Here is a 15050-nt window from a genome sequence, read left to right as displayed (position 1 = left end):
CAGAGAAAGAGATACCTTTTTGAGCCAAAGAAGAGGATGGTGTCACTGATATTTTTGTGGTAAAGAGTTTATACAAGTGCTCTAGTTGTTCCTTAGTGAACGGAGATGACTCAGAGTTGTCTTTTCTGCTCCACATTTTCAGCATTTGAGGTTTGGAAATCCCAACCCTCTCCAGTTGGTTTCTTTTTTGAGTTGGCTGGTTTTCCATGGAGTTTCCAGTAGGTTTCCTTAGTGTGTCATTGTCTTCTACAATGATCACACCAAGGTCGCTACTTTTTTTCTACTTCTGGTTTGTGTCCCCTTGCAACCAGTGCTAAACTTTCAGCTTCTTGCATCCTTATACCATCAGAGTTTTGCAGCATGATTTTCCTCCTAGATTCCTCCCTCCTAACAGTTTCATTACCACCAGAATTCGTAGAAGTGGCGGAGAAATTTTCTCTAGCCACAACGTTTTTTTCCATGACTGGATACCACAGGATCAGAGTCGAAGCTCTAATACCATGTGATTTTAGGGACTGTTGGGGAGAAAAACAATAGGAAAGGAAGAATAATTCTTTTATATTATTCAGAAATAAAAGATTTACATATATAGGCAAAACTGTCAATTACATGATAAATGCAGAAAGGAAAGTGAATAAAAAGGGAGCAGATCGAATCAGAGAAATTTGATAATAATCTGATTTTGATCCTAATTATTCAATCTTCTAGAAAAATAAACATCCAACTGTCTAATTAATTCTTAATATAGACATACAACTGTCAACAAATGCATATGAGTTTGTCCTGTTAAGATTGTAGAGAGCCAAAGCGATTTTTATTGAAATGTAATCAAATCCACGGTCTGGATATAACATGTAAAAACAGTAAAAACCTTTTTACCTAGAGATAAAAGATGCCCAATGATTAAAGCCTCAAGATTTTGCATTGAATGAGGGTGGTCTGGCACCAAGTCTTAGGATATAAGAGGAAATAGTCATTAAAATGGAAAAAAATGATGAAAAAAAAAACAAAATGAAATATAGCAAGCACATATCAGTAAAATTTAGAAATTATTTTCAAGTTGTACGTAGAAAAACCATAAGGAAAAAAATCAAGGACCCATGTTGCTTGAGATAGGTTGAAGATAAAGGAAAATATTCTCTTCCTCCTGTACTCACCCATGTTTTCTCAACCGAAATTTGACACAAAACAATCCCTGAATAATTTCTTTCACTTCCTCCGGACTCTCAAGTCCTTAAATTGTATTCAATATCACGATTTCAAAAAGAGACAGTGAAACGTCACAAAAGAATCATATTCATCTTCAATCAAGATTTCAGTAACACAAAGAATAGGAGAATATGATAGAGATGTCGGTAGTCAAAAGCTAAAAATCACATACGAATCCAAATTAAAAAAGAACCCATAACCCCAAACACAGAAACCCAACTGGAGCATAGATTAGAAAAAACTTTCACACTATTGTAGATCCTGAAACCGACACGCGCGCGACGATAGAGGGAGGCTTTGGCGAAGTGACGGATGAGAGAAGCACCAGTTAGAGTAAGCGTCGATGGCGACAGTGGCATGTCAGAGAGACACTAGTCGAGCTACCGAAGAAACCACGAAGGAAAGAAAAGCATCGATCTGAATAGTCTCAGCACACATGAGAAATAAGTATTGCGTGGTTTCCTTCTCGAGTAACAAAAATAACAAGAAGCTTCTAAGTTTTGAATCTGAACATGTCTTTGATGAAGTTGTTCACATGAAGGCAATTTGTCCAGTAACAGTCTTCGTGAAAATACTAGTCAAGCCCTCAAATGTAAGAGTCAAAGAACAGGGCATAGTCTGTTCAGATAAAAATCTGAAACAGATTACGTGAAAGTAGGAAACAGAGATGACTTCATCAGATTGGCTCAAATGAAGAATCCTTTTGTTTCAAGTTCTCTTCATGCTGTCATGTAGAGTTAATGATCGTAATATTATACATTAATAAATTGATTCAAATAAGAAAAAGCTTATTAGACATAAAATTCACAGGCTTTGTTTAAGTTTCATAAAAAGGATCAGAAATTGTATCATCCTATGCAAACATTACATCCAAAAGAAAAAGAATGATATCTAACACAAGTATCCTATGACAACCAAAACAATAATTTTGTGCAAGTACACTTATTTGACAATAGATTTCATCTCAACTAGATCATCATCTGGAAGACTTGAAGATTTGGAATTCAATCTATTTATTATCTCTTGAAGAATTTCTTCGATCTCTACCTGTTGTAAATGTTGTAGCCTGAAAAATTAAAGAGAATGAAGAATTCCAAATCATCACCCTAGCAAACCAAAACAAAATGTACATGTTTTAAAATACTATTTACATAATAACAGTATTTCTTCTGTTATAAAATACTATTTGTATTAAACATGTGTAACATGTTACCTCTTCAATATCTCTCAAGTCTAGTTTAGAAAGGGATAGTAAATTCAAGAAAACTGCATGACTGAGAAGCGAGGAAATACATGCACATGTAGATAACTTGGTGCATATATATGTAAGAAATGAATTTCTCTTGTGAAATGAGAGAGGATTACTTACTCATTTTGGATATGCAAACAAGGGAGATGTGACACTTGTTTCAGAGCTTTTCTCCATCTCCATACTTGCTCCCTCTCTTTTGCTCCTCTGAATCTTTCTTCGTGATCCATAAAGGCTTTCTCATAACATCCACTCTGCTTTTGCACCTTTAATGGATCAACAACATAAAAAATGGGCAGAATTCGTCTTGTTGATGTTTCAATGTTCTTGCAGATCCATGCTAGTTCGCGCAAGCACCAAGTTGAGGAAGCATAGTTCCTTGAGAAGACCACAATGAAATTGCGAGACCCATCAATGGCCTTATACAGCTCGGATTCAATGAATTCACCTTTCATGACATGTACATTATCGTTGAAGGCATCAATGCCATTCCTATGGAGAGCTTGAAGAAGAAGAGCAGCGAAATTGTTGCGTGTGTCTAAACCGCGGAAGCTCACAAACACATCATATGTCCTTATTGCATGCATGATGGTGCTAGAAGCCAATGCAATTCCAGAAGTTGAAGGAAGCAGGGACAAGTGTTTCTGGATACAAACGAAGTGGACAGTGAAGAAATATTAGGTTAGTTAATTACTCAACTTTGCTTTCTCCCAAGCTAACATAACCATATATATGAAGTTGATATGATTGCACTCACACGTTATTTTCCAAATTTGCTTTCTCCCAAGCTAACATAACCATATATAACATCCCTTTTCAGTTTAGGCTTTTTTTTTTTTTCTCGTTGCAGCTTTCCAATATACTTAGCATTTTTGACAAAACTAGCTTACACCCTCAATAAAACAGCAAAAATATCATTGATGAGATATTCTTTCACATAAAGCAAGACCCATAGTTATCTTTCCTATTTCAGAAATTCCGACAACTTGAACATCATTAACCAACCCAAAATGTAAAATCTTTGCTTATTCTTTAACTCGAAATTCCATCCTAACCAGATTATATCATTTGGAAGACTTGAAAATGTGGGACCAAATTTAATATATTTGTTACCTTTCGAACCATTTCTGGAATGTGTACACAGTATGACCTGAAAAGATTTTTTTAAAAAACAGAAATATGACTAAGAGCAGATATAGATAATAAATGAAAATTCAGCATGAAATGAGAGAGGATTACTGACTCATTTCCAATAACCCAACCAGATCGATTAGCCACACGTGTGAGAGCTTCTCTCCATCTCTGCACTTCCTCCAACGTCTCGTTATCTCCTCTGAATCTTTCTTCATGTTTCGCAAAGGCTTTCCCAAAACATCCAATCTGTTTTCGCACCTCTGATGGATCAACATCGTAAAAAATAGGCAGAACACGTCTGGGCGAAGTTTCAACACAGTAGCATATCCGTGCTAGTTCTTGCAAGCACCCAATAGAGGAAGCATAGCCCTTGGAGATGACCACATAGAAAACACGAGACCCTTCAATAGCATTAAACAGCGCGGGTTGTATTGGTTCGCCTATGTTTAGACTTTGATCATCGTTGAAGGTATGAACGCCTTCTCTTAGGAGAGCTTTGTAGAGAGAAGCGGCTATATCGTAGCATGTCTCTGTACCACGGAAGCTCATAAACGCACCATACTTCGTCATGGCGTGAGATGAAGAAGCCACTTATTGCAATTCACAAAAGTGGAAGAAAACTTTTTGAAATAAAATATAAGTCAAGTCTCAAATCAAGTCAAGTCAATTTCAAAAAATAGCAAAAGGTGAACGTCTCTTCCTTTCCGAAGCTTCTTCACACTTTCTAGGGAGCTTATTCTCTGTGAAAACTAAGTTCCCGCAAGTCAAATTAGAAATTACTCAATACATTTTTTACTGTGTTTCTTTAATAAAATAATAATTTTATTTTTATATTGTTTTTTTAAAATTTTGATAAATTATCAAATTTTATATTTATTCTTTAACCAAAACATTTCATTTGTTATTAGTATGAACTAAATCAAAATCTGTTGATTTATTAAGGAAGAAACATAAAATATGTTAATTTATCGAGTACTAAAATAACATTATTATTTGATTAGAGACTCAAAAGAAAGTAAAAATTTATGTGAGAGTAAACATAATATTAGGCATTTATTTGGATAAAAATTTATTTAAGTCTAAAATTTAATATAATATTATAATTAGTATATATTAATTTAATTATTACATAATCATACTATATTTTAAAAATGTGTGAACGTAAAAAAATGTTTTTTTAATATCTATAAATATATCATAAATAATTAAAATGAAAATGTGGATTTTATTTTAAAAAACATTTAATAGTATTTTAAATTCCTGTGAGTTATGTGTTTTTCTAATAATAATAATAGTGATGCAACACTCGTATGAAAATTATAAATACAAATGTAAATATAATATAATACCATCTTAGCATGTATGTTTTATGTTTATATAATTAATAGAAACCATGTCTATTTTAAAAATAACAGATAACATGAAAAATACATATAAAATTAATTTTAATTTTAACATATTCATTATGAGGAATAATAATTAAAGATATATTTCATTATCTATGTATTATAATATTAATTAATTGATATTTTAATATATATATATATATATATATATATATATATATCATTATTTCTTATTTAATAACAAAATTAACAGAATAATCAAAATTCTATAATGAATAATGTTCATTTGAAACATTTAATTCCTTATTAATTAAAACTAAGTCTATTAAATTTTATTATATCTTATCAATGGCTACTATTAAGTTGAAGTTTCCATCAATGATTAGTCATGTTGTTCAAGTCTCATTTCCTATTTGTACAATATTTAACATTATACATGTATAATTTTTTATACAGTGTATCTATAATACTAACATTTGAGGATCCAAAAATTACTCCCTTTGAAAGAAAAGTACTATCACAATTTGGTGCATTTGGAGATTAAAAGGCTTCCAACTAGTTTGCTTCTCAAGTAGTAACTACACAGTTACAATTGAACCAAAATCAACTGCACCTTCACGCTACAAGACAACATGCCAAGGCTTCATGTTGCATGCAACACAGTTTGGTCGCACACAAAAACTGAGATCGCTTATTGACTATGTTTGGTAAAAAAGAAAGCACAACAACGACAAGAGCATGTAATAGGTAGCATGTTGGTGACCCTTTGTGTGTGGCAGATTAAGAACTCACAACAAATGATAATTTTTTGGAGTGTACCGTAATCTTTTTTTTGCATGGAGATAAAGTTTCATTGAAGAGGTAAATATGTTGATGTTCATCTTTTAATTTGAATTTGAAATTCAAATTTGTTTATGTTCCCACCAAATTCTAAGCATGTCCTTCTGTTATATGTCCCTGTATAATTGATATACTCTATTTTACTTTGCAGAAATTTTCTTGTGAGTTCTCTTGCATTTGCTGAAATTTGCTGAAAATTGATTTGCATTATAAATATAGTCTATTCTAGTCTAAGCTTTGCTGTTTTTTAGTTTAGAAAATGACAAAAAAATACAACTCAGTAACTGAGATCAATGTTGTGAAAGAGAGTTAGAGAATCATGATTAGGGTTGTTCATTTGTGGATGATATCAGATGTTTCGACTAATAAACAAACATCTAGCAAAAAAATGTCATTTTCCATGGAGATGGTGTTAGTGGACTCAAAGGTATGTTCATTTCAAAAATTACAACTTTTTTGGCTTGTGATATTTTATAATATTGTAAAAATTTTAACATCTATTTTGAATTTAGGGAGATAGAGTCCATGGTTTTGTGAAGCGAACTCTCATTTATAAGTTTAAGAAAACCTTACAAGAAGGAAAAGTGCACTCTATTCAATTTTTTGGTATTGTTGAGAATGGAGGTATATATAGAACCACCCACAATAAGTACAAAATTGCGTTTCAGTACTCCACTAAGGTTGCATTGGTGGACAATGCAAGTGTTCCAGACTATGTGTATGATTTTGTACCTATAAGAGACATTGTTTGTGGTGGTTATGACACATATTATTTAGTCGGTAAGGTTTTTATAGAATACAAACATTCTGACGGCTAGTTTTAGTTGATATCAATTTTAAATAATTAAATTAAATGTTTCATTTGCATAGATGTCATGGGTATTTTGACTCGTGTTGGGACTGAAAGAGAAAATAAAAGAAACAGAAGGAGAACAAAGATGAATGTCATCCAAATAGAGGATGATGGATAAGTGATATTTTATTGTTGGTATTTACACTTCTATTCTATTCTATGGTATTTTACTCTTTATATTAGGTAATAAGTATTTGTTTTTTGTCATATTTTTTAAAAAAACAAATTTAGCAAAGAGTGTACTTTATTTGGTCCATTTGTGGATGAACTTAATGCATTTTTTGCAATTAGAGTAGTCGAAAATGTTGTTGTAATAGTTCATCTAACCAAAGTGAAGTGTGTCCAAGGTATTTGAATTCTGTCTTGTAAAAGAGTTATTGTGAAATAAAATATACAAACTACTATCTTCTATTTATGACAATATTTAAATTTTATTATTTGTAGACAAAATACATCTTTAAAAATGTATTTGTGGAACAAGAGTTGTGTTCAATACTGAATGTGAAGAGATAAAGGAGTTGACAACAAGGTAATGTCTTTGAAAAAACATATCAGTGCGGAGTAATGACAACATTTTATATTACCTGATTTAATTTGTACATGTTTGTTGTTCATATTTTTTCAAGAATGCTTGAGTCACTCTCTTTAGATCTGAGTCAGATAACTGACTCCAATGCAGTAAGAATGTCAGAGGATTTTTTACATAACACAACCAGAAAAACAATTGGTGATCTTATAAAGATTATTATGAGGTAAAAATTATTGATATAAAAACTGATTTTATTTATGAGCAATTTCTGATTCTAATGTTAGTATCATTATTAAATGATCATAGATTTTGCGGGAATGTTCCAAGTCCATCAAAACTAAAATCAGTCATAATCACAAGTTATGGCAGACATAATGTATTTAGAGGAATCAGGGTGCTTTAATAATAATTATTTTAAGAAAAACTACTTTTCATCCTAGTTAATCATGATTTTTTAAAATTAATAATTAAAATTAATTATTTGTAACAATCATTAGATATCAAATAAATTTTTTATTCAACTTTCTATTTTTTGACAAATTTTACCATTAATTTTTTCATAATATTTTTGTAATTTTTATTTAAAAATTGAATGCTAATAAATAAGTTCAAAATAAAATATACAAAATTAAAAGTTTACGAACAAAATATAAAAAATTAAAAAGTTTGACAGTAATAAATGCAGTTAAGTCTAAAGAATGTGTTTCCAGTCTTTCTCTTTTATTAAAATATTACTTTCCAATGTGATAATTAACAACGTAACTTAGTCATTTGAGTATGTCAATGTATGCGTCACTTTTTTTTTCTTTTCTTATTGTATTTCTTTTTCATATAACACATTCAACATTAATACTATCAGAGTTTAAAAATAAGTTGCATAATTAGAACACTTGTTTTCTGTTCGAAAGTAGATATAAATTAAAACTTAATTTCTTAATGGCAAAACAAATGGGACTTATCTATTCACAATTTTTACAGAACGTTTTTACAACACATTTTCTTCTCTGTCATATTAATTAGTTTTTATTATGTCTTATTTTTTACCTCTCGTTGTTATAAAAGTTATTATGATAACTATAGAAAATAATCTTACACATTTTAAACCCGTTGGGAGGATGATATGATGCATGTTTTAACTTTCAATGGCCACTAAAAGGACTAGTAATGTATTCAACCAACTAGAACATAATTCGAAATTCGACTTAACTTGAAAATTGATTTCTTTAAAATAAAGTTTCTTATCGAGTTGAATAAGAAGAAAAATTTACATCGAATTGAAATCAGATTCAAGCTAAATCATTGAAATCAGATTCAAGCTAAATCATTTCTTATCGAGTTAAGCTGAATCCAATTCTATTCAGCTCGATTGATAATTATTATGCATACGTAATTTATGTATTTAAATTATATAATAATTATCTAATTTAATTGATCGACTCTCTTCAAGCAAAAAGCTGACATTTAACAGAATTTTACCAAAAACCAAGGCATCACAAATCCGATCGAATATAATACAATCTCAATTCAAGCCAAGTGTTCAAAGATTTTACCAATCTCGACGCCAAGACCCTGCATCCTAGAGACGAGTACATTGGAACCGAAAAGCCTCTGCATGGTCTCTTGCCTATACACGGCGAGTTGTCGGCTCTGGAGATCCTCATCGATGTCCGACGGGTTCGATTCGCCCAAAGCCATATCTGACGCTCCTTCACTCGCATCCCCGCTGTTGCTGCTGTTCTTGCTGCTGAAGCTCCTTCACTCGCGTCTCTTCTTCTACAATCAGTCCTTCGCAAGGTCTCTTAGTTGGAAGCATATAGTGCAGTAGTGAGCTGCGATGAAATGCGATCGTGAGCACAAGAACAAAAGCAATCAGGAAGAATAACCAAGAATTAGCATCTCGATCACAAAGAGGATTGAAGTCAAAACCAAAAAACCGCGCAAGGAGTAACGAAATAACGACGAGGAAAAACCCTAACCCTAGCTCACGCAACATGAGCGTTATTACAGTTATTGTTCAAAGAGAAGGAATGAAGATTGACGAAAGATAGAAGCAATTTACCGATTGGAACTTCGGTGCGAAAGAAGGAAGAGAAATGGAAAACGTAGTCGTTGTATTGAATGAAGAACAATTTCGGAGAAACCCTAGCTCACGCAAAATGAAGATTGACGATTTTTTCAGAGATGAAAAATAATTTAAAAAATACAATCAACAACGGTGTTGTATTAACAAACGACATTGTATTGAATGCGTGTATGGGTATACGACGACGTTGTTTACGGTAATGTAGTCGTTTAATGAGCCATGTCAAATACCACTACAGTCTTTGCCAAGAACGACGTCGTTTGCTTTGTGGTATTTACAAAAATGTCACCGCGTGTATTCTACAACGGTCCCCAAACAACCGATGTCGTCTTCCAGTCGTAGAATGTTGCTTTTCTAGTAGTGAACAAATAATAAACTGGAATATATATGTAACAGGAAGAAAGATGCATAAACAACTATAACATATAAATATATTAAATAGTAATTGTTGCGCATTCAAGGGGGTAAATATTAAAGAAATTAACATTAATGAGCCATAAACAATTAGATAAGTGAATTTAACACCACACTTTAACCAAAAAATTTAAAGCTCAGGTTTACCAGAGAGATTAACACCAATGAATCGTGAACAATCACATAATTAAACTTACACCACACTTTAACCAAAAAACTTGAGGCTCGTCTTTATGGGTCTTATCCTCACTTATAAGGATCTTAACATTTTCAATCCTATCCGATGTAGGACTTCACTTCACACTTGTATTCTACCAATACTGATATGAAACATGTTAGCCCAACGTACCAATATAAATCATTCGCAGGTTGAGAATAACATTAACAAAGTTTGCCTTTGTTTTAGTTTGTTTGGGGTAAAAAATGAGAATCATAGACTAATTATCTAAAATAAATTTCCCAAAAGACATATACTTTGGATTGGGTCGGCTCAAATTTCTTAGATTTGAAATTTTCCTAACATCCTTAGATCTAATTTGACACAAAGCTTATGTCTCTTTTAAACTAAATAAAACTAATTTTTTATTCAAAGGAGTTTTTGATATTTTGGATTGGGTTGATTGGTTCATAAGGTGATTCAAATTCATTTATAAAAATTATTTGATTTTAAATATGCATTGAAGTTATTTGTGTGATAACATCCGTACATAATATTTATATATCTATATATGAAGAGTGGTCAAATTATTCTAAAAATAATTCTTTTAGAATTATTCGTCATTCTTACTATTTATTTTTTAAAAATTTAATGATTGTAATGAGTCATTAATTAATTTCAACCATTAGATTTAAAAAAATGATAAGAATGAAGAGTAACTCTTGGAGTAACTTGATCTCTCCTCAACTTTATACCAAAATGAGTCTAATTAAACCAATTTAAAAAACTTAGGTTATATTCAAATCTTGAAGTTTTTAAAATTTGTTGCACAACATAATCATAAATAATTTAATTAAATTCAACTTGTTTTGAATTAAACCATAAGAAAGGGTGCATATATATGTTTACATTTTTAAATAAAAAATAGAAAAACTATTCTAAACTTGAATGATTGTGGCTAGAACTTGAACTATTGAGGAAAAAAATATAGGTTTGGGGGAGAAAAAAATAATAGAATAATAAATTTCTTATCCAAAATAAGGATAAACTATTATAAAATTTACTTTTATCATTGGTTTTATAGAAAACCGATGTAAACGAAAATGTGGTGGCATAATTATAAATAATGTGACTTCGTTAACATCGATTTTTCAAAAAATTGATGTTAAAGTGAGTTGGTTAATATTGGTTTTTCAGAAACCGATGTTAACATGAGTTGGTTAACATCAGTTTTTGAAAGAAAAAAAAAACCGATGTTGTATTATCCTATTTATAATATTTTTCATGCTTCTGGCAGTTTGTTCATCTCCCTTATGACTCGTCTCCCTCACGCTTCTGGAAACCTCGAACCCTTTGTCACTCTCACTCTCAGGGCGGTTGAAACTACTTTGGTCACTATCAATCATGGTCTCACTCTTGCTCACAGTCGCCTAGGTCTCAGTGTCACTCTCTCTCTCTCGATTTCACTTTCGTTGTCGGTCTCACTCTCGTGGTGTTGAAACCAATGTCGACACTATCACTCTTTGTCTCACTCTCGCTCATGGTCTAGGTGTTACTATCAGGGTAGGTTTTTCTCTTGAAGCTTCGTGCATTGTGTGTATCTTCCTCCTATTGCACTGTAGGAAAAACCTTTTTATTTTCTTTAGTCTATGATTGTGGTTGTGCTGATTGTTGAACAGTGTTGTAACCACCACCAGCAATATCATTGCTACTACCTCTACCAATGGTGATTAGTAGTAGTAAATTATGTCTTTGATTTTTTCTGCTTGCTACCGTGACAACCTATTTTGTTTGGTGAATGATGAAGATTTGGGAATTAAAGAGATTTATTAATGATTGTTAGTGAACATGTATTGATGTACTACCATAACCACTAAAGAGAGAATTAAGAATCCATATGTACCACTGTACCATGAAGCAACAAAAATCCTAATAACATACTAATCTACTAGATGCACCTTACTGTGTAGTAAAATAACTAATTAAGACTTCTAAATAATTCCCAATGAAATCAGGATAAAATCATTAAAAAAAACAATTATTATTGGCCTTTTTTGTCCTACCTCAACAAGTTTATTAGGTAAGACAATTATTTTCAACTATTTGATAATTTTTTGGTACCTGTATCATTGGGCTTTGAAGCTTTTTACTTCTAAATGTTCAATCAAATTGATGGGTTTTGTAGGATATTAAGGATAAGAAAGAACTTATGGAAAAGTATTTTTTATTTTTAGCTTTTGCAACAGTGGTTAGCTAAGAAAGCTACGAAAAAGTTGCATTAGAGAAGCCTCTATTAGCTAGTTTAGAAGTTACATCTATAAGAATTTATGTATCAATTACTTTTTGTTTGAGAGAATTATCTTTATTCTTGTGTTTGTGCTAACAAACTCATATTGTTATGTCAAATCTATCATGTATTGGTATCATATTGTTGTTTTGCAAATTTATTGATATCATATTGTTATGCCAAATCTATCAAATTATATTAGTTGCATGGAATAAGATCCTAGATAAGCATGGTGCATAGTTAGTTTGTGCATGGATCAGTTGGTAAATTTAGTTGGTTTGACGAAATCTACTTAATGTCATGTTTATACTATAAATGGAGTTTAGAAATAATGAATGAAGATCAACTGAACTAAAAGAAAATGACTAACACAATGATGAAGATTAACAAAAAAATAGAAAAAATGTTCAACATTGTTCATATTATGGATCGGGTTAGAAATTTCAAGACTATTCTCAAATAAACATTACATGATATAACACATTTGCTTATATTACTTTGTTTGTTAAATGTAGCCTTATGGTGAAGTCAGTTGGTCATTTGTTGTAAGATGGAATGATGAACTAGAGCATACTTGACATCTACTAGACAATAATGACAACATTCACTTTGTTACATACAACCAAGAATTGGTGAGCCCATCTCTACTAGCTAGATGGACAAAATTAAGAGATTTCTATGGACTCACTGGAAATAATCAAGTGACCTTGGCCCACTTTGGACAAACTGTTTTCTTCTTCATCATCTTCAAAAGCAACTCTCAACCAAAAGTTTATCTTAAATGACACTCCTTGTATCACCAAGTTTCTAACTCAGTCACGTTTAAAGTCATGTTGAGTGAGTATAAAGTGACTTGCAGCAGTTTGGTAAGTAATTAAGCACTCATCTATCTGTCAAATTTTAAAACCATGTACATATTTAATATCAATTTAATATTAATTTTAGGATGTGTTGAGTACCATGTATTATTTACAAAAGCGGCAGGATTCACCCATCTTAACTTGGAAGGAATTACTGAGTGTAGGATTATTTATAATTATTGGAGGAAGACTACAAAAATTAGAAATGGATGAAAGACTTTTGCACAACCACAAAATTTGCAAGCTTAAAACTTAATTATAAGATGCAACTTCTAACTTTGTTTTATTTTGGATTTGTTTGTAATTAAAGTACATTACACTATAGTACTATCAATCTGTAAATTTTTGTTTATAAGTTTGTGTGGTATATATTTTGTGGGAATTGGAACATCCTGAACATATTTGTGGGAAATTTTTTATTATAAGTACTCTTGGTGCATGGTATATTTTGTTTAGAACTCTTATTGGTATATTAATTTGTGTAAATTTTTGTTTATAAGTCTTTGTGATATATTTTTTTTTATAAATTTAGCTTATCTTACGAGTTTTATACAAATTTGAATGATAAGTTGTCAAATGCATAATTATAGGTTGATAATTAAAAAAAAAAACAGATATGATATTTAAAAAAATTCAAAAAACAGCTTTGATTTTTTTTAATAAAGGCATGTTCAACATCAGTGGAAAACAACATCGATTTTTTTGAAACCGATATTGGTGAGAAAAAAACAACATCGATCTTTAAACAATTGATGTTAACCTTGATACTTTAACGTCAGTAGTTTCAACATCGATTAATAATCGATGTTGAAAGTTCTTAATAATCAATATAAAAGGTCTATTTTCTAGTAGTAAGAATGCAATTTAAAATTCATTTTATTGTTTCTCTGAGACTCAATGGACCAAACACATCTTAGAATCCTAATCCTATAAACCCTAACTCTAATTGGGCATCGTATGAACCCAATTAAAATCAAAACTTTGGTCACAAGCCAAGAAGAGGGAGCGCCAACCAATTATGAGGTAGGGGAGTAAAAAAAAAATTAACAAGTCTATCTCCGATCTCTTACTCTCATTCATGATGATTTCTCATACTTCATTCTTCTAGTTACTTGATTTTATCTAACTTCACACTACTTCTCCATAACTTCTCTTTAAGATTTATGCACAACCACAATGGTTCATCCACCCATTTTCAACTATGTTGAAGAGGAAGAGTTGTTTTACAAGGGAAATTAACCCATTTTTGTAGCATTTCAAGGTTGAGCAAGTGAGGTATAGGCGGGGGGGGTTCTATCTCACCTCATGCTATTTGTAGCTATGGAGCATGGCTCTATGGAGTGGGTCTTTGAGACCTTTGAATTGCTTTTCTATGTTTGGGAAATTGAGCTTTTATGTGTTTTATGCCTTTGTTTTTTATACAGTAACAAATGGAGTGGTTATTTGTGTGTTTAGACTCCAAAATTGTGTTCTATGGGCTGGAAAAAATTGGGATACATAAATAATATCCTTGAAAATTTAATGGCTATGTCATTTGGTGTTAAAATTTGTATATACAAAAACTGTTTGAAATTTCAACTTTTACATGTCTCACAAAATTCAGTACTGGGATTGACCGAGACAACTCCTAGACACGTTCTTAAAATTGATCGATCTTCAACCTAGAAGCTAAGCAAAATTTATCCAGAACATGCTTCACAAGTTTAACCAAGCACGCTTTAATTTTGTGATAAGGAGACAGCCATCAGCAAAGATAAGATGGAAATTAAAACTCGAGAGCCATTTAATTATAAATTTTCATTGGGTGCAAAAGACCATTAGCTACTCTCTCGTGTATCATATGAGCAAGTTTTTCCATACAAAAGAGGAAGAAGTATGGTGATATTGGATCACCTTAACGAACTTCTCTTCTAGGAACAATTTGTATAAGAATTTCACTTCCAAGACTAAATTAGTGGAATAGTTTTCATGATCAAATTAATAATATGTTCCAGATAGTCAAATTCTAAAGGAGTCATTTTTAAAAACTCCCAATCCATTATATTTTCTCAAAATCAATTTTAAACAAAATATACCATTTGTTGCCTTT

General features: G+C 31.3%; 1 protein-coding gene across 3 annotated transcripts; it reads right to left on the bottom strand.

Moving 5' to 3' along the window:
- Positions 1–1280: 1280 nt before the first annotated feature.
- On the bottom strand, positions 1281–4177 carry LOC114417012. Of its 3 annotated transcripts, XR_003667692.1 has the most exons (5): positions 3702–4177; positions 3572–3608; positions 2907–3102; positions 2579–2724; positions 1281–1933 (listed from the first exon to the last, which is right to left on the bottom strand). XR_003667692.1 is itself a non-coding variant. In XM_028382074.1 (4 exons), exons 1-4 carry the CDS (start codon positions 4160–4162, stop codon positions 1918–1920), a joined length of 1038 nt encoding a protein of 345 aa, XP_028237875.1. In that variant the 5' UTR covers positions 4163–4177; the 3' UTR covers positions 1281–1917. The 3 variants fall into 3 exon arrangements, 2 of the variants coding, with proteins under 2 accessions (XP_028237875.1, XP_028237874.1); XM_028382074.1 differs by having other exon boundaries at positions 2579–3102; XM_028382073.1 differs by lacking the exon at positions 1281–1933 and adding an exon at positions 1977–2275 and having other exon boundaries at positions 2579–3102.
- Positions 4178–15050: the final 10873 nt, after the last annotated feature.

The sequence above is a fragment of the Glycine soja genome, chromosome 6 (genome assembly GCF_004193775.1).
Source record: "Glycine soja cultivar W05 chromosome 6, ASM419377v2, whole genome shotgun sequence".
NCBI classification, from domain to species: domain Eukaryota; kingdom Viridiplantae; phylum Streptophyta; class Magnoliopsida; order Fabales; family Fabaceae; genus Glycine; species Glycine soja.
This window is presented reverse-complemented; position numbering and strand designations above follow the sequence as displayed.